The sequence below is a fragment of the Carettochelys insculpta genome, chromosome 13, assembly GCF_033958435.1.
Source record: "Carettochelys insculpta isolate YL-2023 chromosome 13, ASM3395843v1, whole genome shotgun sequence".
Classification (NCBI taxonomy): Eukaryota; Metazoa; Chordata; order Testudines; family Carettochelyidae; genus Carettochelys; species Carettochelys insculpta.
Window position 1 is genome coordinate 43,582,182 of NC_134149.1, and position 25,719 is coordinate 43,607,900.

The 25,719-nt window shown below is 50.3% G+C and overlaps 1 protein-coding gene across 1 annotated transcript in view; it reads left to right on the forward strand.

Moving 5' to 3' along the window:
• Positions 1-10,518: 10,518 nt before the first annotated feature.
• LOC142019967 (Krueppel-like factor 5) overlaps positions 10,519-25,719 on the forward strand; it is a 34,032-nt gene continuing 18,831 nt past the window's right edge. The window contains exon 1 of the mRNA XM_075007419.1: positions 10,519-10,746. Coding sequence (XP_074863520.1) covers positions 10,579-10,746 — 168 coding nt within the window. The 5' untranslated portion in view covers positions 10,519-10,578. The remainder of the gene's footprint in view (positions 10,747-25,719) is intronic.

The window sequence follows — 25,719 nt, forward strand, 5'->3', positions numbered from 1 at the left end:
TGTGGTTTCATTCTTCTCATAAGCCAGAGGCATTCATTGTCTTGGGGAACTGAGCTCTGAGCTGGAAGCTTGTTCACAACTGTTATGTCTCCTGGATCCCAGCCATGGAGCAGAGCCCTTGCCAACAGCTCCTGTTACAACACAGGCCGGCAATGCTATCTGTGCTAGTCAGTGAACCTGCTAGCCCTACCCTGCCGAGGGGAGGCGTGGGCCATCTGTCCCGTCAGAGATTCTGCGGCCAGAAAGAACCATTGGAACCTTTGTCTGACCTCCCGTGTGACACAGGCCAGAGACCCGCCCTGACAGAGTGTAGAGTGGCCGAAGCCCTTTTCATAGAATCATAGAACACCGGGACCGGAAGGGGCCTCGAGAGGCCATCGAGTCCAGTCCCCTGCCCCGACGGCAGGACCGACCACTATCTACACCATCCCTGATAGACATCTATCCAAACTGTTCTTAAATATCTCCAGCGAGGGAGATTCCACAACCTCCCTTGGCAACTTATTCCAGTACTTGACCACCCTGACAGTTAGGAACTTTTTCCTAATGTCCAACCTAAACTTCCCCTGCAGCTTAAGTCCATTGCCTCTTGTTCTCTCCTCAGAGGCCAAGAAGAACAAGTTTTCTCCCTCCTCGTTATGACACCCTTTAAGATATCTGAAAACCGCTATCATATCCCCCCTCAATCTTCTTTTTTCCAAGCTAAACAAGCCCAATTCTTTCAGCCTTTCTTCATAAGTCATGTTCTCCAGACCTTTTATCATTCTAGTTGCTCTTCTCTGGACCTTCTCTAATTTCTCCACATCTTTCTTGAATTGGGGTGCCCAGAACTGGACACAATATTCCAGCTGAGGCCTAACCAGCGCAGAGTAGAGCGGTAGAATGATTTCTTGTGTCTTGTTCACAACACACCTGCTAATGCGTCCCAGAATCATGTTTGCTTTTTTTGCAACAGCATCACACTGTTGACTCGTATTTAACTTGTGATCTACTAGAACCCCTAGATCCCTTTCTGCTGTACTCCTTCCTAGACAGTCTTTTCCCATTCTGTATGTCTGAAACAGATTATTCCTTCCTAAGTGCAGCACCTTACATTTATCTTTATTAAACTTCATCCTGTTTACTTCAGACCATTTCTCCAATTTATCTAGATCATTCTGAATTATGACCCTATCCTCCAAGGTAGTTGCAACCCCTCCCAGCTTGGTATCATCTGCAAACTTAATAAGCGTACTTTCTATGCCAATATCCAAATCATTTTGCCTCTTATTGCGGTGTTCCCCATGCTCCACCAGCGATTCCATGTCTGAACGTCTGTCTCCATCCCTGGGGAGTCTCCTTTGTCTCCAGGGACGTCTCCATGGCTCCTGATCCAGCCACGGTCCTGGCCTCCTTCAGACCCCTCGTCTCGATTCACCGCTGCTGTGTGGCTGGGTTTGATGGCATCAGGGTGCCCTGATTTTCAGTCACGCCGTCAGTTAAGAAGTCATTGTTTTTCTCTGAGCGTTCTTTTGAGATCACCTTTTCACGCACGCCTCTGGCCTCTGTGCTCACCTGAGTGTCATTTCACCAGGGCCCTTCGCTTTAACTCGGACGTGTTGCGGCATACATTCTGTTTTCTAATTCGCTTGGAAGCACTTCGGGGAAGGGGGCAGGCCTTCTCGCGTGATTGTGCAGCACCTGGCGTAACAGTGCTTCTGGGTGAACGCTAACACTCAGTATATTGCTCATGCCCTTGTATTACGAACATGCATCCTGCTTCTGCTGCTCTGACGGGTCAGAGGATTTCATGTTAATTACAGCCTGGCCTTTCCAGTTGTATACGCTTGACTGATGATCCCAGGGTCTTCTCTTCCCTGGGATCCAATGCTCGGCCAACACGCATTGGGGATTAGAGTCGATTTGCATCAGCTGAGGAACTAGACATTGAGTTTCTGCTTGTAGACCACACTGCTGTCTGCAGCCCCAAAGCTGTTCCTGGGCAGGCTACTGGCTTCCTTCCCTTCCACCCTGAGTCCGCCCGGCCCTCCGCTCCTCCTGTTCCATATTGCACAAGGCAGCGCAGGTGTGTGGGTTTACATTCGCTCCTTGACTCTTGTCAAAGTGGATTCCTGGAGCGATTGGACTGGTTGGTGACCGGAGGAGGGAGCAGGGTTCCTGTGGAGTCATCCAAAGAAGGACTTGTTGGATGCAAATTTCCCAGAGTGTGGTGAAGAGGGGAAACAGATGGCTGGCTTTGTGTGTCCGTGGCAGAGTTGGTGCGGGAGGCGGGGTTGGCCTTTCTTTGTTGGGTAAGTGTTAGGAATCCTTCGTTCTAGTTGTGATGAAATACACGCCCTACGGGTGAAATTCTCCCCAGCACGTACACCTCATGGAAGCCCCAGATCAGTCGTAGAAAGATGAGGGGACCAACGTGAGTTCTCTTTTTATGCTGGTACAAACCTGGACCTCTCATCTCAGTGCCAGGGGATTGCTGTGGGCACCTTCACCCAACAGAACGTGGAGCAGTATGTGCCCCCTACACAAGGATTTAGGGGCAGAGGCTCGTTTGCAAGCCAGGTGGCCCCTCTTGAGCAGGGTAGAGAGCACCCCCATGTTTCTGCAGAATTGTGGCACTCCCCAGAGACGGGCCCAACCCATACAGCAAGGACTCACACACAACGTGCCGGCTGCGGCCTGCTCAGGAAGCCCGTACGCTGGCCGAAGCAAGGATCAGTGTATCTCTCGTGAGAGTCTCACCTGTTCCCGGAAGCCCTCTGTTGTGTGTGTGTGTGTGTGTGTGTGTTTTTTCCCTACCCAACACAAACACTGTGGAGCAATCTCAGGGCCGGTTTGGATCCCGAAGAGCTGGGCTCACTAACCCTACACAACGCACCAGGGCAGGCTACGTGCATGCTGCCTTCAGACTGGTTTGTGGCGGCTTCTCGCACGCAGTACAAGGTGAGCATCATGAAAGGGCTCAGAATTTATTTAAAGGGATATTACTTTATTCGCAGCTGCTTCTAGGACGCTGTCCAGGGAACTGGTGGAAGGGGAGTAAATTGGTATCCACTGCCTTGTCCCATGGGCTGTCCTCCACTCCAGAGCAGAGTGAATCATTTTCTCTCTGTGCTGGAAGAAATTGACACTGGATTTTCACTCTTGGCCCCATGCAAGAGAGCCAGGCCCTGTTGGAACCAGACCGAACTCCCCTGGATGTTGAAGTAAACCCTCCTGGTGACTTGAGAGCCTGAAGGTGGTGGATCAGGCTTCTGGGGGGCTGTAGCCTCTCTTTAGGAGCTGAGCACCCTGGGTGCATGTTTGTTCCAACCCCCAAGAATAAGGTGTGTGACCACCAAGATGGGAAAAGTGTCCCACACAGAGCGGGGGCCTAGGAGCAGTCTGTCTATGGAGGAATAGCATAAACACTGCTGAGTTGTCTCAGCCTGGGAAGGGTGTTGAATGTAGGTTAAATCCTGCCCCTTGTGTGAGCGGTGCCCCAGTCACAGCCCCCTGGAGAGACTGGTGGGCAAGAGACAGTAGGGATTTCAGGTATATCTCACACCGGTGGGTGGCTAAGTTAGCAATAGAAGGTGAAAGGGGAGCCGAGCCCCAAATTCTAGTCCAGATCTAAATTCATAATTCCCAAAGCTTGGGAGCTTCATGGGTTCATAGATGTTTAAGGCTGAAAGGGGCTGTTATGGTGATCTAGTCTGACCTCCTAAGAGCAGCCACATGGGGTCAGACCATGGGAGCCGTTCCCAGCCTCTGGCGGTCAGAGGGTTAGAGTCGTTCTGGGCATCCCTGCACATGCTGGCTAACATCCATAGGTGGACCGGTTCTCTAGGCGCTTGTGTAGTTCTTGTCTGAATCAAGTTGTTTATTTGGGCTTCACAACATCCGGCTGCTGGGAGTTCTGCAGCTTCATCGTGCGTTGTCCCACACAGCACTAGCTTGAGAGCCTCACTCGGTAATTCCTTCATCTAGCTCAACAACTTGTGGTTGACCCAGGGCTCCTGACTTGCGATTCCCTCTGCTTTGCTGGCTAGATTCTGTACCCTCCCCGTGCCAGCCAGGAGTTCTGCTTCCCAGATCGCTTCACGCCAGCCACTAGATACCATTTCTCCTAAATGAGTATTACAGGCAGACTTCAGGTGTGGAGTCTTAGGGCCCATCTCTGAATACAATTCAGGAGTCATGCCAAACAGTGCTAGGAAAATCTCCGGGCCATTTGGGGGTGGACAGTCTTCACCGTATATGCCTTTGATCTAAAAATCCTCCCTCCTTTCTGTATCAGGTTTGCATGGAAGAAGGGATTTTACCAGCACTGCTCCATGGCTGGTGACATACAGGAAGACATCCAAAGTACAGTGACAAGAGAATGTTCGCGCCTATTTATTCTTTGTTGAACACAGACGTTGTCCTTATTCACAAACCTGTCAGTCAGCACTTTAAAGGAGTGGGCCATTCTGTTAATGACCTGAAAGTTTGCATCTTACTGAAGAAGAATTTTCATAGCAGTTTGGAAAGAAGCTGCTGAACTCTCTTTTATATTTAAATTCGACACATTAGCTTGTGGTTTGAACTGGGATGGGAATTTTCTAGGTCATTACAGGGGCTCTTATGCATACTTGGCTTTATCTAATTCTTGACTCCCCCCGGCTTTCTGCTCCTCTACTCTCTGATTTGCTCACCTTGATAATATTTTTCTGACTTGTCAACCTGATTACTATTTTTGGTTCTCTGTGCCTTAAATATTGAGTCTGTTCTGGTATGGCTATGGTCTGAAGAAGTGGGTCTGTCCCACGAAAGCTCATCACCTAATAATTTTGCTAGTCTTTAAAGTGCTACTGGACTGCTTTTTTGTTTTGATAGTATACAGACTAGCACGGCTTTCTCTCTGTTATGTCCTTATTGCTGTGTGAGTCACAAAGATAAAGGGCTTTCAGAACAACAGCTCCAAGAATCCCTAGTCTTCGCTTAAATAGAATCAGGGCTTATTCCTCAGAAGCAATATCTGCTTTTAAGTTGAAAGGTGTGGTGCAAACCAATGACACTTTGCATTTAGAGACCCAAGGCCATTTCCTTACAATGGACTTGATGCAGATAAGAGCCGTGCAGATTGCTTTGTTGTAATGCTGAAATCAAAAGCGCCTCTTGCTGGGAAATCATTGACAGGAATCAGTGTGGTCCTGAAGGAGGCTAGAGTTTGACTGAATGATTGCCAAAGGGAAATGCCTGCAGGTTTTGCCAGATTCCTAGGGGGGCCCAAATGTGAACGAAATGCGGTGGGGGGTGGGGGGGAGCAGGGGAAGGCGAGTGGACAGGGAGCAATGAAAGATCAATTTCCCTGCATAGCAGAATGTCATTTAGCCTTTAAATGCCAGGACTGATACTGTAATATCAGACGAGTGTCTTCAGGTGTGTTGTAGTAAACCTTCTAGTCTAAGAAATGCAAGAAATTTTAAAGCTCGAATTTGCTTTGAGCTGTTTATGCTCTTTGTCTACATTTCACTTGTCCTGCACAGGGGAAATAGACTGGTCAGTTTCACCTACTCAGTTTCACGTCCTCAAATTCTTAAGTAGGGCTGGTTCACCCACGTTCAAAAATTCAAACGTTAGGTGAAAATTTTTCACAAAAAGGATCAAAAATCATCTGTAGAAAATGTTTGGTGTCTTACCACCAGCTTTGCTTCTTGTGCAGTTCTGGTGTTCTCAGACTAGCATCTTGGCTTCCTGGTCTATAACAGGGTTTCCTAGGTGTTACAGCAATACGAAGAATTATTACTGATGAGAACAATAATCGCAGATCCTACAGGGGAAGGTTTTGATTGAAAATAAATGTTTTTATTGATATAAAAAAGCCCTGGAAACCTTTCTGATGATAATCGCTTTTATGCAATGGTTTGGCAGTATCCAATGCGGTCTCTGTAATATTAGGACTTTGACTTATTTAGCAGACTGGATTCAGAGTTCTTTAAGAGCGTATAAGTCCGCTGGTGAGTGCACTGCAGTACAAAGTCTTGCATGTGGTATGAGCTATTTGTTTTGCATATTTGTTGTGTGTTCTGGCGAAAGCCTGGGGCGCTAATAAGGACAGAGGGATTGCTGGTGCTTTTTGGAAACCTTTACTATCAGTGTTTGCACTAAAGAACTGATCTTGTGAGGTGCTGAATGGTCTCCATTCCCGCTGAAGCTTTTGCCGGCAGTGCGGAAGCGATTCCCGTCTGGGATCTGTCTTTTGTCCATGTCATATGCAAAGTAGCAAAGGTCATCTTCTCCCTTCCCTTCTTCCTAAGTCTGGCCCCTGAACACAGAGCTTTAGGGACTTGATTCCCCTGCGAAAATAACCTGGCCAGAGCCTCCACTGGTGCCAAATGGGGCTACACTGATTGTGGCCCATGAATTGTGCTGATTTACACAGTCTACAAATATTGTGGATGGCCGAGTCTGAGCAGGGGGTAGAGGCACAGCTGCCACAAATTAGTTGCGGCAGTGAGGGACACTACAATCACAAGACTGAGCCTCTGGGTACGTTGACGTGGAGCTGGAGGTGCAATTTCCATCATTGGTGCTAACTTTGAGTGCATTTGAAATAGTGCAGTTATGGCTGCGTGGACGGCAGGATCTAATGTTTCAAAATGGGATTGTACTTGGGGGTGGGGGGTGAGTCCTTCCCACCGCTTGCACTGCTATTTTTAGTCTCTTAGCTTGATCAGAGCTAGCGCAGGTATGGCAACGTGTGCTGGAAATTATCCCTCCTGCTCCAGTATAGACAGACCCACTTTGTCACAGTTCCCCATCCAGAGCGAGTTTTCCTTCATCCACGGTGCTGGGGGGATGCACGCTGCATTATCCCAGGGACATGCCGCATGATGCAATGTCAGAACATGACAACATGATGCAAACCGGATAAACCTCTAGTTTCCTTGGAGTTTCAGTTTGTCGGACAGGGCACAGAAGTGTGAAAATTGTGATCGTTCCCAAACATTGTATGGCAACGGATGACTGCACCTCAGCAGCTTTGGGGAGGTAGTTCTCAGAAATGTTTGTGATCATCCTCTCTTGTGGGTCTGCAAGGCTAGAGACCTTCTGGGATGAGGATTTCCTCTTTCCTGGGAGAATTCTGATGCTTCCTGTTTCCACGTGAGCTGGAAATAAGGGACAACAGCCTTGGTCCATGTGGTTCATTGCGCTGTTCCTGCTTCTGCTGCTAGACACAGCAGAATAGGAGTGAGAAACATGGCTTCATCTTGAATAACTATCATGACTGTAGTTCCAAGGAGGCTGAGCCGTGGCTTGGGGGAGAGGAGCATGAGGGGTGCCCACATGTGGGGTCTAGCCTCCCCTCCATCCAGGCTAGCTGCCTTCCCCACTCTCCCCACAGCTTTCCACAAGGTCTGCCCTCAGGAGTTGGGTGTAATCCACCTCCCTGCTGTTCCCCAGTGTGCGGACTCACCGGCCAAAGCTGCAGTGCTGCAAGGTTCCCCAAAATCACTTTTTTTCTGACTCCAACACCCTGGCTTTTGTGAGTCTTCTTCCTTCTACTGCATGCGTCCGCGCGTGGCAGTGGTCTGCTGGGTTTGATTTCTCGCACCTACAGCAGTCGACCCCTGTACGTCTCAATATCAGGAAGAGTAAGGGAGGTCGACAGAAGAGTTTCTCAAGTTGACCTGCTTGTGTGGGGACGGCTAGGTAAGTCGATCGTAGGTAGGTCGATTTGTAGAACAGTCTAGTCTGACTATGCAATTAGTGTAGCTAGACTTGTGTATCTACAATCAACTTGCATGTCTACTGTTGACCTGGCCTGAGATGAGGCACAAGTAGATGCCAACAGACCAATGGTGGTGCTCAACAGTCGTGGTAGATACTTACTCTGTCAGACTAGATTGGCTTATATCTGTTGTGGTGAACTGGGGAGTCGATCAGGGCTGTTTGAAACGGTGGGTTCTGAGAAAGGAAGAACCGTAGTAATTTGTAAGTTTCCACTTTCTTTACCCTTTTTAAAAATGATTTTTGACATGAAATGTGTTGGAGCAACTTGGGAGAACGTGTTTAAAAATCAGTTTCTTTTGAGATGTTTCGTTTTGGGTTTGGATTTTCTTTCCTCTGTCTGTCCCTCCACTTTCCAGTGGAAAAGAGAGAACTTTTCCCACACTTCTGCACTGAAAAAATTTTGAAACTTCAAAAAAGTGTCCCCCATCCTCACTCTCTCTTTTAAAAAATTTTTCCAACTTTTCTGGTGGGGAAAAAAATTAGTGTCTTTTCTTCCCCCTTTTTTAACCTTTTCCTCCTCCTTTTTTTTTTTCCTAGTGGAAAAAAAGTAGGAAAGAGTTTAAAAAAAAAACAAAAAACCAGAAATCAGAATTTTCCCATTATCATAAAAGAAATTTCAAATCTTTCTGTAGGGTTTTATGAATGATGGCCAGGAAGGACTAATGCCTCTCTGCACATCTCTACCCAGTACCCAGCCACTCTGATTCCTAACCTCTGGCTGAGCTACAGAAGTCAGATCTTGATTTAAAGAATTCATGTTACACAGAATCCACTTTTGCAATTCTGCTGGAGAATTTGTAGAGAAATTTTTTTTTTGGAAAACAAAACATTTATTTTTACCTCCCCCCACCTTTCTTTTAAACAAACCCCCATTTATTATGAAAAGTCTTTTGGTCAAAAATTGTTGGCCATTCTTACTTAGTTAAATGACTTTGCGCTACAAGATCTGCTGTGTCGTGAATCCCCCAAAGACAGGATGATGGCCTGGCGCATTGCTCTGCTGGAAGCCAAGCATCAAGTCCCAGGGCTTAGGTCTCAAAATCTGCAACCTGGTCGAGCATTCAGCACCCAAGGATGGAACTTGGGGCCTGGCTCGGCTAGCTCCGCTCACTCAAGGAGTTGCATCTACCGACAAGTGAGTCTTTTCCTGGCTGAGAGAGTAGACCTGTGCTGCTGGACCAGGCAGTATTTTCATGGAATCACAGAACTCAAAGCAACCTTGAGAGGTCATCAAGTCCTGTCCCTGCACTCAGGGCAGGACCCAGCACCATCTCTTCTAGACCATCTCCGACAGGTGCGTGTCTAACCTGCTCTTTAAGGATGGTGAAGATTCCACTACCTCCCTAGGCAATTTATTCAAGTCCCTAGCCACCCTGACAGGAACCTGTTCTTAATGTCCAACCTAAACCTCCCTTGCTGCAATTTGAGCCCGTTGCTTTTTGTCCTATCCTCAGGGGTTAAGGAGAATATTTCCCCCCTCCTCCTTGTAACACCTTTTAAGGTATTTGAAAGCTGCTATCATGTCCCCGTTCAGTCTTCTCTCTTCCAGATTAAATAAACCCAGTTCTTTCAATGTTCCCTCATAGGTCGTATTTCCTAAAATTGTAATCACTGTTGGGATGATAACACCAGAACTAAGGGTCTCCGAATGAAATGACCAGGTAGCGGGTTTAAAACAACAACCCAAAAGAAGAATCAAAAACATTGAACTATTTCTTCATACAACACACAGTCAACCTGTGTAACTCCTCGGCAGAGGAGGTTGTGAGGACCAGGGCTTCAACAGGGTTCAAGAAAGAGCTAGATAAATTCATGGAGGATGGGTCCATCAGTGGTTATTAGCCAGGATGGGTTGAAATGGTGTCCGCTACCACTGTTTGTCAGAAGCTGGAAGCAGGTGATAGGGTCACTTAGTGATTCCCTATTCTCTTTGTTCCTTTGGGGCATGTGGCATTGGCCCCTGTTGAAAGGCAGGACACTGGGCTAGAGGGACCTTTAGTCTGATGCAGGGTAGCTTTTGAATGGAGTACACACAGAACTGGAAGGGACTTCAGGAAGTCATCAAGTCCAGTCCCCTGCCCTCTTGACAGGGCCAAACATCATCCCTTTTTCTTAAATCTATTTGTCCTCCATCCCTAAATGGCCCCCTCAGGGACTGAGCTCACAACCCTGGGTTTAGCAGGCCAGCACTCGAACCACTGAGCCTTTCTTATGTTCAGTTTTTTTTTAAGGTGGTATAGTGTATAGCAGTTTCACAAGTGAAAGATGTTACACTAGAAAAAGGACATCTTTGCTGGCACAGCTGTGTCTACATGTGAATGTTTTGCTGGCATAAAAATGCCGTGGCGAATCACAGCCCGAACTGACATGGTTATACAGGCAAAAGTTTCTTGTGTAGCTCTGGCCTCAGATTCTCATGAAAGCGTTTCTCTCCCCCCCACCCTTTCTAGGCAGACCCGCTACAGGTAACATGGCTGGTGGAAAGATTCACAGCTCTGTACTCATTGTTATCTTCTGTTGCCTTAAGGAGATGTCATCTTGCTCATTGGTCAGAGCAGCGTTAGCTCCACTCTTGATTGGCTCAGGCAGCCTGTCATTGAAGTTTTCCAGGTTAGTGTGCCTCCTACTTCAGGACAGGTAAGACTTTTCTGTAACAGATCAGACTTCTTAAGGCTACAGTGCACCTGGATTCCTAAGGATTAGCACCGGGCTTGCTTCCGAGGTCTTGAATCTCTTTCAGCTTTGTCCAAAAGCTTTTATGATTGTTGAAGATTTTGCTTTGTAACACTAAGAAGGGGAGTGGAACAGGGGGCTGCAGGAGGGATGAGCAGCCGTGGGCTGGTTTTGAGCACCCCAAACCTTGAAGAAAGTACGGTGTTTGCACAATTAAAACCAGTCAAAATGTCCGGGGAGTCTGCAGAAGACACCTCGGTCTTTGAAGACATCAAACCTGCTATAAGGATCTTGGAGAACCAACATGACCTGTCACAGGTAAGCGAAACCCTTTGCTGTTCTCCTCACACCTCAGTATCCTGACTGATGTGGAATAATGAGGCGTTGGATTACCCTTTTTCAGAGGTTGATTTTTATTATTTGGCATTGTGTGTGTGTGGGTGCGCGTGTGTGCGTGTGGGGTTCTTTTTTTTTTTAAAGAGGTTTTATAAATGATCAGAGTAAAACCAGATCCAAATGCTTGCAATGAAGTCTGTTCTTCCCCAGAGATCGCAGCTTGCAAAACAAGCCCAGTGGGGGGAAACAAAAGCCTGCATCCTCCCCTCGTGCAAATTGGTGAGGATCCAATTGAAGTTCTCAGATGTGCCCTGATATTTACCAGACGAGGATCTGGCCCATTGGCATTTAGTTATGAAAACTCCCCTTCTGTGAGTGCTAGGCTGGAAGGATTTTCATGGCATGTCCTTTCATCAGAAAGAATCTGTCGGTCACTAGGTGATAGAGACACGGGTGGGATTTTTAAAGAAAAAAATTGCTGTTGGATTTTGTTCTGTTTTTGCTGCTTCGATAGAAAACTCCCTCACCTCCAGTTTCTTCCAGTTTTTTTTGGGGGGGGTGATTTTAGGGAGTGTTTTCTGCCGGGTATGGAAAAAATGGCTTGTGAACAATATCCTGGAACATAGTTCCTGGTCGTTGCTGTCTGATAGGAGGAAGTCAGTGAGGAGATATTGAAGTTCTGTAGGAGTTTGTTGAAGTTGATTTTTGAGTCAGAGGAGCAGTAAGAGTGAGAGTCCTGTTTGTAAAACAGAAAGGGTCACTCAGGAAAGGCTCCTGGAATGGAGACTTTTCCTGGAGCTGAGGCTCCTGATTTTTCAAATCGCACTAGTGGAGACAAAAATTGAATTCTCCTTAAAATTCCCCATCCCTGCTGTTTCTCTCTGAACAGCGCAGCCAAAGATAAAGCAGTGGAGAAGCAGCCTGGAAATCAGCCCCGGTTTACCCTCCCCAGAGCCACAAGCCAAGATCCCAAACACGGAGAAAATTGGGAAGAACTCTGGGGGCAGCTCGCTGTGATTGCGGTGATGGGGGGCGCAGTTGTGAAACGCAAACACGGGCGGTGTCCTGCGACAGGCGGGGGAACCATTTTACAACAGTAGTTTTGCCATCTTGCTCTTTGGAGGGGGAATGCGTTTCCTTCGGTGGCCTTTTAGGAGGGTTCGCATCATCCTCGTTGACCGTCGGAGTGGAAATGAGCGAGCCTTTTGGAATGCTCTTTCAAGGAGTTCTGGGAAAGACGCGAAACCCAATGGGGCAAATCTCCCCAGGTGTAACCCCCCTAGTGGCAGTGGGGCTCTACCCCAGGGTCAAGTTGTCCCCAAGGAATGAGCCTTTGTGGGAAGGTGAAAGGAACCCTGGGACCTGAATGACTTTGGCTTGTGGTTTTGAGGCTGGGATGGGTCACTTCTTGGTGCCGTGTCCCCGGTTAGTGATTTGGCCCTGTTCCCTGGTGGCTCCCAGCAGTGGGGAGGTTGGCCCAGCTTTGCGTTGGCTTGTTAAGTCAGAGCGCTAACCCAGCTAATGATTAACCCTGGTGCACGCCTGCCCAGCGCCATCTTGTTGCAAGCACTGGGAACTAGACCGGGTCTCTCTGCTGGACCGGGGCTGGAGCTGGCGGGAGGGGAGCAGGAAGGCTCTTAGCGCATTTGGAGGGCGAGCGTGGCTCTTTCAGGACAGGGCTCGGTGCACCGTTGCCTTGGACCTGACTTTGCGTGGGCAGAGAGGGAGAGCTGCGGAATGCGATGACGGGTCCAGCGATCCCCTGGGCGGGTTGGATTTTCCCCTTAGGCTTGCGTCAGGATTCCGGCTGGGGACCCACTAGCTCAGGATTGCTGGCGTCAGGACAGAGCGTGGCAGGAATTTCCTAGGAGGAGTGGTCGCCCTTCACAGCCTCTTCCCTGCAACCCGGTGCTCGGGGAACCTTGTTTCTCAGCAATAGCGAGAGGGACCCTCCCCTGCATCCCACCCACCGCCCAGTTGGGGTGTTCTGCAGCCAGCCCTGGCCTGTGCCAGTGACCCCTCTGCTGTCTGAGTGGGCACAGCGCATGCCCCCTGCATCTGTTGGGCCAACCAGCCTGTGATCCAGCCCCCGATCTTAGTAATGGTGGCGCCCCGGCCAGGGTGGGGCCAGGAAGGTGGGAGGCAGTTCAGTGGGCCCAGGAAGGGAACTTGGTGGTGAGAGCACCAGTTTCATGCCCCCAGCGGTGGAACGTGCGCCAGAGCAATGGGCCGGAGGCTAGAAAGCAAAGGGTGCGTCTGTGACGCCGTTCAGACCCCAGCACAGCTGGGAACAGAGGGCAGGGGGCAGCCAGGGGGTGATTTCGCTCCCAGGGAGGGTGGCTGATGCGATTTCCCTCGAAGAGCTGAGTTAAGTAAGGGCTGAGGCCCTGCCTGGCCTCTGCAATTCACAGGCGGCCTGCTGTCACCCTTTGGCAGCGGGATGGGGGTGGGGGGTGCTGCTCAGTGCCCCCCTCCAGCAGTGGGACCAAAGGGGAACCCAGCGAGCTGGTCTGATCTCACACTGGCTGGTGGGGAGCAGCGTCGCCCTTCAGCAGCAGGACAGAAGGGAGGCTGCAAGGTGGCCCTGGCTTCTCCTTTGGCCTGGGTATGCCCAGGGCGGGCCCAGCCTCATTCCATTGTGGTTATAACTGTGGCCCAGGCCAGGCTCGCTTCCCCTCTGGGCCAGCCCGGATGTGGCTTAGCACTAAGACAGTGGGGGGGCTGCCCGAATGGTCTGGCTCCGGGGGCAGAACCAAAAGCGGGAGCTGTCAGCATCCCACCCCCGCACCTCTGCGGCAGGCCGGGGACCCCAAGATCCTGGGCTGCCCCGGCTCTCCCAGCCGCAGACAGAGCCGTGGCTGTCCCGCGGGCTGACCGCATGCCGCCCCTCAGCAGGCTCCCCAGGAGGTACACTGGGGCACAGGCAGGCGCTGGTGACCCTGCAGCCAGCTGGGGAAAGCAGCAGAGCGAGCACCCTGGCGAGGTGTTACCTCTGGCGCAAGCTTTCCTCAGGGCTCTGCCCGGAGAGGGTTTGCATGCACGTGTATACCCAATGCACAACGTGTACACGTGCTTGTTCATGCGCTTCCACCCGTACCTCCTGCGTACAACGTGAAGGCATTCCCACAGCCCCACGCCCCCTCCCACACACACCCATTCTCCTCCCACACAGTGTGACAGCACCTCTGTCCAGTGGAGTTTTGGCACCGACTGCAACAAGAACAGGATTTCACCCAGGAGATCGCAGCTTAGCAATGCCCCAGACAGAGCGGTGTCTGCTTCTCCCTTCCCTGGAGAGCCTGGCTGGGGCGTCCGGGAACGGGCTTGGAGCCGCAGCGAGGAGATCTGGAGGGGAGGGGAGACCAGAATTCAGGGCGATCTTGCTAGTGACGGGCCCCAGCTGATAGCTAAGTAGTGTGGATCTTGGTCTCATGTATGTCCTGTTGTGGAAGCTGTTTAAAGCCCAGCACAGCTGGGAACACAGGATGGGACGGGGGCGGGGCTGGCAGCTGTGGAGTTGATTCTTCTGTCAATGCTAAACTGCCAGTGGACTTCAGATCGGCCGGGAGTGCCAAAGACACTAGAAGGCTCGAGCGCTGGATTCCCGTAATGTCTGGTGAACTAGAGCACCACTAACGGGACGTACTGTGGGGTGTAGCCTGGGGAAATATGCACCGTATGTTCTGATACCACCTCAGGCATGGTGAGACCAGGCAGGGCTGTGACTGTGCTGCCTCACCAGCTCGCATGGTGCGGAGAAGGGAGCCCCACCCTTGGGAAATCCAGGCTCAGAGATGTGTAGCTGGGGAGTAGCTTTCTACCCTCCCAGCTCAGTGATGTCAGCGAGGACACGCGTGTGTCTCCGCCCTGGGCCCAAAGGGGTCTATGAACGAACCGTAACGATGGAGTAGAGAACAGGCCGGGTTTGCCAGCGAGGGAGTCACAGAACCACAGAACACTAGAACTGGAAGGGACCTCACGAAGTCGAGTCCAGTCTCCTGCCCTCGTAGCAGGACCAAACAGCATCTGGACCATCCACGTTAGATATTTATCCAACTTCTTAAATATCTCCAGTGATGTAGGTTCCGCAACCTCCCTAGGCAATTTATTCCGGTCATTATCCACCTGGACAGTCAGGAGCTTTTTCCTAATGTCCAACCTAAACCTCCCTTGCTGCAGTTTAAGCCCACTGCTCCTTGTCCTGTCCTCAGAGGCCAAGGAGAATGATTTTTCTTCCTTCTTATAATCCTCTTTCAGGTACTTGAAAGCTGCTATCACGTCCCGCTCAGCTTTCCCTTTTCCAAACTAAACAAACCCAGTTCTTTTAATCTCCTCTCCTGCGTCATAGTTTCTAGACCTTTGATCATTTTAGTTGCTCTCTGGACCCTTTCCGTTCCTCCACATTTTTCCTAAAATGTAGGGCCCAGAACTGGACATGATTCTCCAGCCGAGGGAGGCGATTCCCAGCTGGAGGAGACATACCTATGATAGCTCTTAGCCATCTGTCCTTCTAACAATAGCAATGTGCAAAGAGCACTGGGGGTAGCTGCCCAGGGTACAGTCCTTTCCAAGATGCAAGGCTCATACTCGGAGCCGTTACCCCCTCATGCTGCTTGCACCATCATGGCTGCACTATTTCTGGTGCACTAGCGCAGTCGTAGCTAGCACGGACACGTCTCCGCAAGCTGGGAGTTGCACTCCAGCTCCAGGCCAGACATACCCTTGGCTGCAGGAGCTGTTCCTGCTTTGCACCAGTGTAAGTGCCACCTCTCCCTTTCACATGGGCTGTCTGGGGTTGACTCCTGGCATGAGCTTTTAGTGCGGGGCCTGGGAAGGAGGCAGATACAGGCAGTGGTTTGTGTGCTGCAGTGGAGGAATTCAAGGAAACCTCTCTCCCATGCACCTCAATCCCCTCTCATCCATCCATTCCCTGGCACTAGCCATTCAGTAATGGCCCAGCCAGGGAATGTGTGCCCTCCTGCCGTCTGTGGTCTGGAACGCGATAGCAGTACACAGAACGCTCGTCGTCTCTTTCCTAAGTAAGGACAAAGAATTGGCTTCCTGTGAGATGCATGGCGTATACACACCAGAGTTTGATTAAAACCAGAAGTACTCTTGCTGGAAGGATGGAACCTAATACAGCTGAAACCTCTCTAGTCCAGCACTCTTGGGACCTGCCCAGCACTGAATGAAAGAAGTTGGAGGACTACAGAGGGTCAATATTGTCTAGTAGCATTGCCAACACTTTGACTGCTCACTGGGCTCTTAGAAGACATTTAGGGGTAAATTACAGCTAAACAACAGCACAAAACGCTGAGAGCCAGGACTGGGGACCGTAAGCAAACTTGACAGGACCACAGGAAACTTGGCCACACCCATGATAAGTGGTTGTCTGGCTAACTAAAATCATGCTGGATTACGGAGGTTGCCAGATGAGAGCGTGCCAGACTAGAGAGGTTCAGCCTGTATTGTGTTATTTCTGAGACTTCAGAATGGTAACACAATCCCCCCTCCCAAAGAAAATCGGGGAGAGACAAAGCAGACTGCTCTCCTAGGGTGCAATGGCGGAACTCATCTGTCCTTGCTCTACACTTGCTGTCTGCTGACTGTTGCACGGCGTGGAAGGCGGGCTGTTTCCACAGGCATGCCACCGCAATCAGGGCTGGCTCCCAAGGGGCAAAGCAGCTGTTGCATGGAACTTAAAAGACCAAAGCTGAGCTTGGATCCAGGTGGTGTCCCAGGGGCTTTTGAGGATTCCTGGGGCCCTTGGCAGGAGGAGGCTGGGTTTGGCCAAAGGGGAAGGAATTTTGTGGGCTGATTCATGACAGGTAGCTCTGCCTGCCATTGGTAATGGTGGCAGTGTAACTGCTGACAGGCAGACTCAAACCTGGGATCTCTAGAGCTTAGGGCAGGAGCCTCTCCAGGTTGAGCTAAATGCCCCTGTGTACTTAGCTACAGAGGAAATTAATCTTTTGGCTTAGTAAGTGTTCTAGGTGCCTCTCCGTGGCAGAGTGCACCCCACCCCGAGGTGTGGGCATTACAGCAGCTCAAGGCCGGCCAGGGTCCCTGCATTGCACAGTGGGGACCCCCTGTCAAAGCCAGGCTGGAAAACACAGGCATCAGCCCTTGGTTAATTTGTTCTTTGATCTCAAACAAGCCAGGAGTTTGCTCTTCATTAAGGGGCCATAACCCAAGTGTTAAGATGATTAGCCAGCCGGACTCAAGGTTACTCATCAAGGGGGCTACCAAGGAACCACCCAGGCAAACAGAGCTAGCCACTCTGACTTGTTTTACATTGAATCTCATCATCTCTATATCAGCACTGGGCAGAACGGCTGCCACATCCCCTTTCATGACCTCTGGCTCCTGCCTCGTTCTGTCGCTGTGGGGCTACAGTCAATCAGATCTCCTGTGTGGAGCTTCATGCACATTTTCAGGGCTGCCAGCCATCAGGAGACTGCAGAACAGTGTGACTCTTGGACCGTTTGGTCTATTTTTCTGTCCCCCACCCATGTCAGATCTCTGGGCAGTCAAACCCTGTGGATCCGTCTGCTCTGCATGCCAAACCGTCTCATAGCCCAGGTGTTCCTATGCAGATTGGACTTTGGGATCTGAGAGCCCCGATCCTGGATTCAGAGCCTGAGCGCCAGACAAGTGAAAACATCTTCATGTCTAATTGTACTGCCAAAGCTGAGGACCCTGAGACTCTCGGCCGTGGATGGCTTTTTTTTCTTTTGCCACGCAGAATTTTCCAGGGTCTCTTCTCGAGTGACCCAGAGGCAGATGAAAGGCAGAAAGGGTGGCCTGCCCAATGGGGCATCATACTAGTGTATAGAAGCGGTGCGTTCCGTTCCACTGTGGCTGTGGATGGATTGTTTCCTGTGCATTGGTTTCCCCACCTCTACAATAGGGATCACGCTTCTGTTCGTGGGAGGGCTGCTTTGAAGATGAAATTCATTAATGGGTCTGAGTTGCTGGGACACTGTGGTCTTAAAAGGAGAGAGGTCCCTAGATCTACAAAATCCTGGTTAGCCTTAGTGACAGAGAGATAGACGTGTTAGTCTGTATTCTATCAACACAAAAAAGCAGTCAGCTAGCGCTTTAAAGACAAACCAAGTAATAAATTATTTTGTCAGTCTTTAAAGTGCTACTTGACTGCTTTTTTTGTTCCTGTTACCCATGTGATAACAGCGACATGGCTGTGAATTCTGAGCATCCCTGTCTCAGCCTGGTGATTAAAATTCTCCCGTATCAGGCTCTGGGATGTCCCAGGATAGGCTGCTCCAGGAGGCAGCTGTGTGTGGAGAAACACTTCTGTTTTATTAGCTCTAAAAGAGATAGGGTTCAAAGCTGCCTTTTGATGATAGCTGAAGGTCTGTACAAATAGGAGTCTGGGAGATTCTTGCTTGGAAGAATGGAGTTTTCTGAGCTATTTGGTGGGAGTTGATTAAAAAGGTTACTCCCAGTGAGTGACTCACCAGGGACTTAAGAGACCCAAGGCACTAGCCTAAAGGGCATCTCAGCACATGCAAAACTAGTTTTCCCCATGTCTCCTCTGTTCCCGACACTGGACAGAAGTTAATTTTCTGGTGTTACAATCTCCCTAACTGTGGCCAAGGGTGGTGGTCTTTTTCATTCAATAGTTTGCTCGGGTTTGTTTTTGGTCAATATGGAAGTTGTTGCAAAAAATGTTGGTCGGTTGAACCGATCTCCTTCCCCTCTCTCCATCCACACAAAGCAAAAGTCCGTTTGATCTGATTTGAATGGACTCAAACCCTTTTTTGCTGTGCTAATTTTGTCCCCTGTTTTTCATTTTCACTTGAATGGGACAGACTCGAAGGGGAGCTCTGTTGTAAATCAAAGTGTCCGTTTGGATGGAAAAACCGAAAGAGTCGGTGGAAAATTCCAAACCGACTGACAGTTGTTTCTTCGGTTTCTGCGTGTTTTGGGGGGAACCAGAGCAGTGAAAATTGTCAGCAGGATGGCAGCGTGTTTTGGGCTCTGCCCAGATCTTTGCAGCTGAGATCCTGTGGAGCTTGGCTCAGAATCCGGATCCCCCTTCAGCTTCCACGGCGTGAGCTATCTCCCATGCCATCCCTGGCTGGGCTCAGCCCAACACAGCATAGCTGAGTCTCCTGGGAGCTGTGGTACTTTGGTCTAATTCTGGCCATTGGGCTTGAGAGACAAGTTCTGGCTGGCCTGGGAGAGGCAAGTCAGACTGGATGCTCTGGAGGGCCTCTGTGGCCTTAAGATCCGCTGGCCCTTCCCAGCAGTCAGCACCCACAATGTCGGGGCCCTTGTAATTAGTAGCAGACGCCCCCGTTCCACCTGCCCTATGATCCACACGTAAGCAGGTCAGGCGGTGGCGCCAACAGCTGCCTAGGGCAAGGTCGGTGGTGGGGGGGGGGGCTGTCTCTGCCCCCTGGAAGAGCAGAAGGGCCGGGACCAAGAGCCGTCCGCTCTCAGGGCCACGTGGACTGGGGTGCCGTCTCCCCTCCTCCACAGCTGCGTACAGCTGGAGCAGTGCTGCTGCGGCATTTCAAAGTGACACAGGGGCACCTGGCCCCTTGGCTCCATCCCTCTCCGTCAGCAGACCTGAGGTCAGGTCACCCCCTCAGCAGTCTGCTTGGGCTGGCCTTGCTCTGCCCTTTCCTCCTTGCTGCGCTTATGCCATCTACCACCTTGCCGAGGTGGATCAGACGACCACCCAGGCGATTGTCTGTCTGCATCCAGGGCACCTCCTCGTCCACGCCACTGCCGTGTAAGCCCAGAGGTAGCAGAACTCGAGGGGCAGATCCTGGGATTGTTACCCTTGGGTGCCCACATTCATTGGTCATCCAGGTAGGAGTTGATGGAGCCTGTATCCCAAACTGGGGCTCCAGCATTTTCACTGTGTTATGTGGGTCTGAGTCCAAGCACCCAGATCCCAAACTGCCTTAGGCCCTCCCCAGATGTGGCTGTCTTTGCCCTTTGGTCTGGGTGCCCTGTGTGAAAATGTGGTTATCTGTAGGACAAAGGAAGTCAGCCCTTGGGATGGTGGGATACTTCTGGTGGAGCTTGGTGGAGTGGGGTTGTGTCTACCCTGCAAAGCTTGAACCCTGGCTCCTGGCCTGATTCAGGCCCTTCACCTCTATGGGGTGCTGAGGTCTAAGCCCAGCGTTAGCATGATGTGTGTAGACGGAAGGAGGGTTAGGCTTGAATCTGTAGTGCTCACACGCCTGAAGAGTGAGAGAGGAGGTCAGTCCCCACCTGGTCTCTTCCACCCTTGGCCTTCCTATGGAGAGCACAGCACCTGCGCTGGTTTGGGGGATGTGTCTAGAGACCAAGCCACCAGAAGTCATCCTGAGACACAGCCATGTAAATCACTGACACACATCAGATGGCCCCCTGCTGGCGGTCTCCACCACCCTGGGCTGGGTTGAAACCGTATCTCCTTGCTGGTCTCCAGGATGCCCAGCTGCCATCCTCTTCTCTTGTCTGCGTGTTAGGCCCGCTCCTGCTCCTTGTTGAGCGTTTTCTGATGTCTCCCACAGGAGGGAGCAGGGAGCAGCCCTCTAGCTGCCCAAGAAGCCCCCCGGCCCTTTTGTTGCCTTGTGGGCTGATGCAATTCCTTGCTCCTGTCCGGTGTCAGCTCGGACCCTGCCCTGGAATCGGCTGCGTCCGGGCCGCTGCCAGCAGGGATGAGATCATGCGAAAAGGGCTCAGGTTTCCCTGCTCAGACAAAGCTTCCAGGAGGAAGTGAACATGTCCCCCTGGAAGGTCAGGCAGCAGTTTAACCCCTTCCATGCCACAGAGCAGGTGAGTCTTGTTCATGTTCCTGCACTGCCTTGATGGCTCTGCTCACCTGGATGGAGGCTCCAGGGGACACCACTGAGGACCTGAAGGGGTTAATGGCCCTGCATTAAAATAGAGTGGTTCCCGTTGTCTCAAGCTAGTGGATTACAGGAAGGAGGGAGGGAACCCAAGGGCTTGTGCTGGCTGCGTGGGGGTGTGCCGGGGTGCTTTCCCCTGATATCAGAGGAGTTAGTAACTAGGCTCACTCTGGATTACAGCCACGTAGGTGATGGCAAAGGTTCTGTGTCTACACAGCAGTCCGGAGGTGTAAATTCCAGCTCAGGGAGATGGACGTGCACTAACTCTGCTTTGGTTTTCCCAGTGCTAGTGGGAAAGTGCTACCCCCGGTGCCTCCAGCTCTTTTGGTGCAGTGCCTGGAGCTCCCTGTGGCTCCCACCTTAGCTGCCCTGCACTCCCCTTGTCGGATCCAGCCTGAGTCTCACTGCTTCCCTGGTGCCCGGAGCAGGGTCCTTCTGCTCTGCAGGAGTGCCGGCCTTGTGAAACATGGGACAGAAAGGAGCGGCCCGGGAGCAGGAAGGAGCTCAAGGAAATGGCGCTGGGACAAGATGTTCTCGGGTCGTCTCCTTGGCGGCTGGGCTGAGCCATTATTGGCGCTCCAGATCAAGGCGCCTGATAACGGGCTTTCCCAGGCCCTTTTCACAAAAGCCCTGGGCAAGGTGTTGCTGATCAGTCAATGACTTCTAAGCTGGCAGGTCTGTAAACAATGAGGCAAGATTGACCCCAACCCCTTGATCCTGTCCCAGCTTTCACTAACCATTCTGCAGGCTTTTTTCCTGGTGCCTACATTAAGTGTACCATGCACGGCTGCCTTTTGCAGCCTTTGGTGTTGGGGGCCAGTGAACGGGACGGTATTTTAGTGAGGGATAGATTGTAGGCTTTCTGAGATAAGGGCTCATGCATCTGATGAAGGGGGTCTCTGCCCATGAGAGCTTAATCTGTTAGTCTGTAAGGTGCCCCAGGACTTCCTGTTGGTTTTTGAACACACAGACTAACACAGCTACCTCTGTGATACTCGAGATAAGGGCTGTCTCTTTTTGTATAGCACCTGGCACAGAGGGAGCTCTGGTCTGCGATGAGGGGCCTGTTGGTGTTTTGGCAATACAAAAGATAATCATAATAAACGACGGCATTATCCACAGCATCCTGCTGCCACAACCTGTGCAGGGCAGCGGATGAAGCTGTCGATGAAATGTGGCACAGTCACATTTTCAAGGTTCTGTCTGGTTTGAAGGATGGTTGAAAAGTTGCCGGTTGACTTCAGAGGTCACGATGCCTCAGCGTTGCTTCAGCTCATATGCCACGGCATTGCCATATCACGACCTAGCAGGACTACTTGCTGAAGCAATGGAAAGTTTGATTTATGCATGAGAGTTAGATAAACCAGTGGTTCACGATGATTTGTAAAGGCCAAATGCTGCCTTTGGTTACACCTAAGTACTCCCCTCCCTCTGCAGGATGGTAGGTAGTGTGACCCCAACGTTCCATCTGGGAACACAGATTTGCACCGATGTAAACATGGGCAAAATTTGGCCAGTGAGAGTCATTCCCAGTGGATGGGTTTCTTGGTCTGTTGTTTGTAAATGCCATTTCATCTGCTAATGTGCTTGGCACTGTCGTGTGAAATGGGTGTGACTGTGTGTACTCCCTGGCTGAGAAAGTAGAGTTGTAGGTTGCACAAGCCCCAAGACTGTGCTGCAGACACATGCAGGCATTTGCAATGGGTGTATGCAGCCATAATGTGCCATAGAGGGGGTACATTTCAGATTTCATGTGTGGTGCTGGCTGTCCTTGTCGGCTGTTCCCATATGGCCTGGAGCAGATCCCAGCTGGGTTGAGATGGAAACAAGCACCGGGGAAGGGATAGAGACCAGGTAGCCAGTTATCTGACAGCACAAATTGAGTGGCTTTTTATTTTGCTGTTCTGAACAAATGTTTGTAGGCCTTATTCTCCTGTCATACTGGTGTAGACCAGGAGCAGAGCTGGACGGGAAATGTTTTTCCCATCTTGCAACTATTTTCAGCATTTTGGAAGCATTTCCACTCCCAGAAGGGAACGAAAAATCCAAATTTTGAAAATGTTAATGAATGGAAAATCTCAGAAAAAATTGGTTAAGGTCAATTGAAATGTTCTGTTTTGACCATTTCAGAACATTTCACTTTGGTTTCAATCACGTACAAGTTTTTTGCCGTATTCTTAGCTAAAATTTCAAAGGAAAACAACAGGAAGTCCTGTGTGGCACCTTATAGACTAACAGCTATTTTTTTTTCTTTTTCAAACAAAAACTGTTTTGTCAGAAATTTCCAGCAGATATCTATTAGTCTATAAGGTGCCACAGGACTTCTTGTTGTTTTTGAAGATATAGACTAACTCAGCTACCTCTCTGACACATTTCAAAGGAAGTTATTCAGAACAGGAAAATTGAAACGATTTGCTTAGAAAATGTCAAACCATCAAATTTTGGCAACTTTGACATTTTTTCAACATTCTTTTTCAAGCTGGAAAGTTAGTTAGCCCTGAGCTTTGCTTGCAAAATGGTTCTGGTTCCCCAAATTGTTTTTTTTTTTTCCTTTTTAAAACTAAAAACTGTTTTGTCGGAAATTCTCAACTGCTGTAATGAGGAGTACAGCCTGTGCAAGGGATGGATTTAAATGCAGGGTGAATCAGGCCCTCGAGTTCAGCTCTGAGCCAATCTTTAGGCTTCTGTTCATTCAGCACAATGAATGTAATTTATTCATATTGAAATATCGCCAAGCCAAACCATGACCCGTGAGCCATAGACACTTGTCCAACGGTTACAGGGCAGACCTTGTCTCCTTCGGTAGGTCTGGACAGCCCCATGCACAGAGGGGCTGGTGTACTTCTCCTACTTTATACAAAGCACCATGAATTTCTGCTCCATCCTTCAACACTTCAAAGAAACCTCCACCTTTCCCTGCAGGCTGGGCGCCGCACTGCAGGAGCATGTGTTAGGAAGAGGAGCTAGGGGGTCATAAAGGTTCTTGTTGTAGTTCATGGCTGGCCTGGATCCAGCTCTCACCAGAGTCCTCAGGAGCCTTTCTGTTGCTTTCAGTGAATGTCCCTGGAAGCGCTAGCTGCTGGTTAATGAAAGAGGCAAAAGAAGGATTGAGAGAGAACAATTTTAAACTCTCTCTCCCCTCCCCTGGCGTTGCCCCTTTCGGGCCATGCTTCCCATGCAAATACTCGTCGGCAGCTCTGGAATTCTGTTTGCACTCTGCAAAATGGGGGCTGGCAGAGGCTGGTGTGTTGCTAAAGGTGCCTGAAAAAGGCAGCCAGGCTCAGGGCTGGAGGAGATAAGGGCCCACAGGAGCTCGTGGACCTGAGAGGACTAAAGGCCAGGGAAAGTTCGGGCAGAAAATTAAACGCAGTAGATGTTGTGACAGCTGCCGAGAAGGGGAGGAGGCAGATTCTGCTCCGTAACACCAGTGTGACTCCAGAGAAGATACTCCGGGCTTGCTCTGGGTCAGAATCTGGCTTCCCGGTCAGCTTCCCCCACCTACGGTTTATTTTAGAGTGGTTCTTCCCCTAGGAACTACTTTTCAGAGCGGAAGGGCATGCTGCCCGGCTGACACTGAAAGCGGCATTCAAAACTGGGCTTAAGAGCAGGGTAGTTTATGCCAGCTGAGGAGTCAATCCATTAACATCAGTGGAACTGTTCCCAGTTCCCACCCCCTGGGGTCTGAGTCCATTGATTGTCTTGGCACCATGGGGCTATACCCTGGCTGCATGTCTGGCCCTCCTTGTGTGGGGGGTGTTGTTTGAAAGGTTGAATCTCAGACTTTTCTCCCAGTAGGCCGGGCTGCCCGTGCTATCGCTAATTCTTATCCTCGGAGAGTTCTAGAACAAACGAGGTGACAAACAGAAACTGCCTTCAGTTGAGGTCAATATCAAGACTAAATGATCAGAGGTGCAAATATTTGTCCGGGTCAATATTTAACTAGAGGGACAATAAATGCCCATACTGAACCAAATCTGTATATAAACACCTTCTATTTATAACATGCATACTTAAAGGGACACTGCCAAGAACTTGTCATGGTCTGGGATTGATGTCTTTCCTTCCGATTGTTGGCAATTCCTTTTTTGGAGCTTGGAAACCATTCCAAGCAGGTGCGTGTCTGAGAAAGGAGGGGGCCTGTGCTGTAACCGATCCACGCCTGCAAAGAGCAGACTTGGGCCCAGGTCCACGAAGGTGATGAGGATGTCCCCGGACATTATACACCTTCGTGGAGCTGGAATTGGATTGCTGTCAGGCACGTGCTTGAAGAAGTGGGATTAGAATCCAGGTCCTTCAGCGACAAAACAGGAACTAAGAAAGGGCCTTCTCAGCTTGCACTGATCCTCGGTCTTGTATGTGGTACAGCCAGTAGGGGGCAGCCTCACCCACATGCACAGAGTCCCAGAACCTGCCATTCATGCAAATAGTTTCACAGGTCTCAGTAACGCTTAATTGATTATCTGCTATGTCCCGTGGTGTTCGTGATCTGTTGAGGCTGAAAGCCCTTTGAGGCTGGGGCTCTTGCTTGGTGTTTGTCCAAAGATTAATATAATAGGGGTTCATGTCTGTCAGCCCCAGTACTTCCGTAAGAAATCATCATCACCGTAAAGGGCCAGGACTGAAAGCCTGTTGATGACTTCTCATTGGCTTTGTTGGGCTCCGAGCCACTTCTGAAATGTTTGCAGGAGCACATTCAAAGCGGGAAGCCCAGCAAGTGCCTGGCGGCGGATGTGTAGCACTGGAGAGGTCAAAAATCGAACGGGTGGCTGCTGTGTGTCTCTCTCCCCTGCTGCTGGTATAATAATCCCTCTCTGGTTTTAGCAAGCATTGATTCCCTCCACCCTGCCTGAGTGCTGGAAATACCTGATGTGGATATGGCTGGTTGATACTTAACAACCTCAGTGTACACCGCACCTAATCAGTCGGGGAGCACAAGCCCCTGTTTTGAGGGTCCCCTTAGATCAGTCAGTTAGAAAAAACAGAGAGGTTTCATGACGAAAGGATGCTTTTAGATTTTCTTTACTAAAAGAGATTAAATTGGACAGGCTGGCCTGCCTTGCAGAGAGGCCGGGATCTGGGTTTT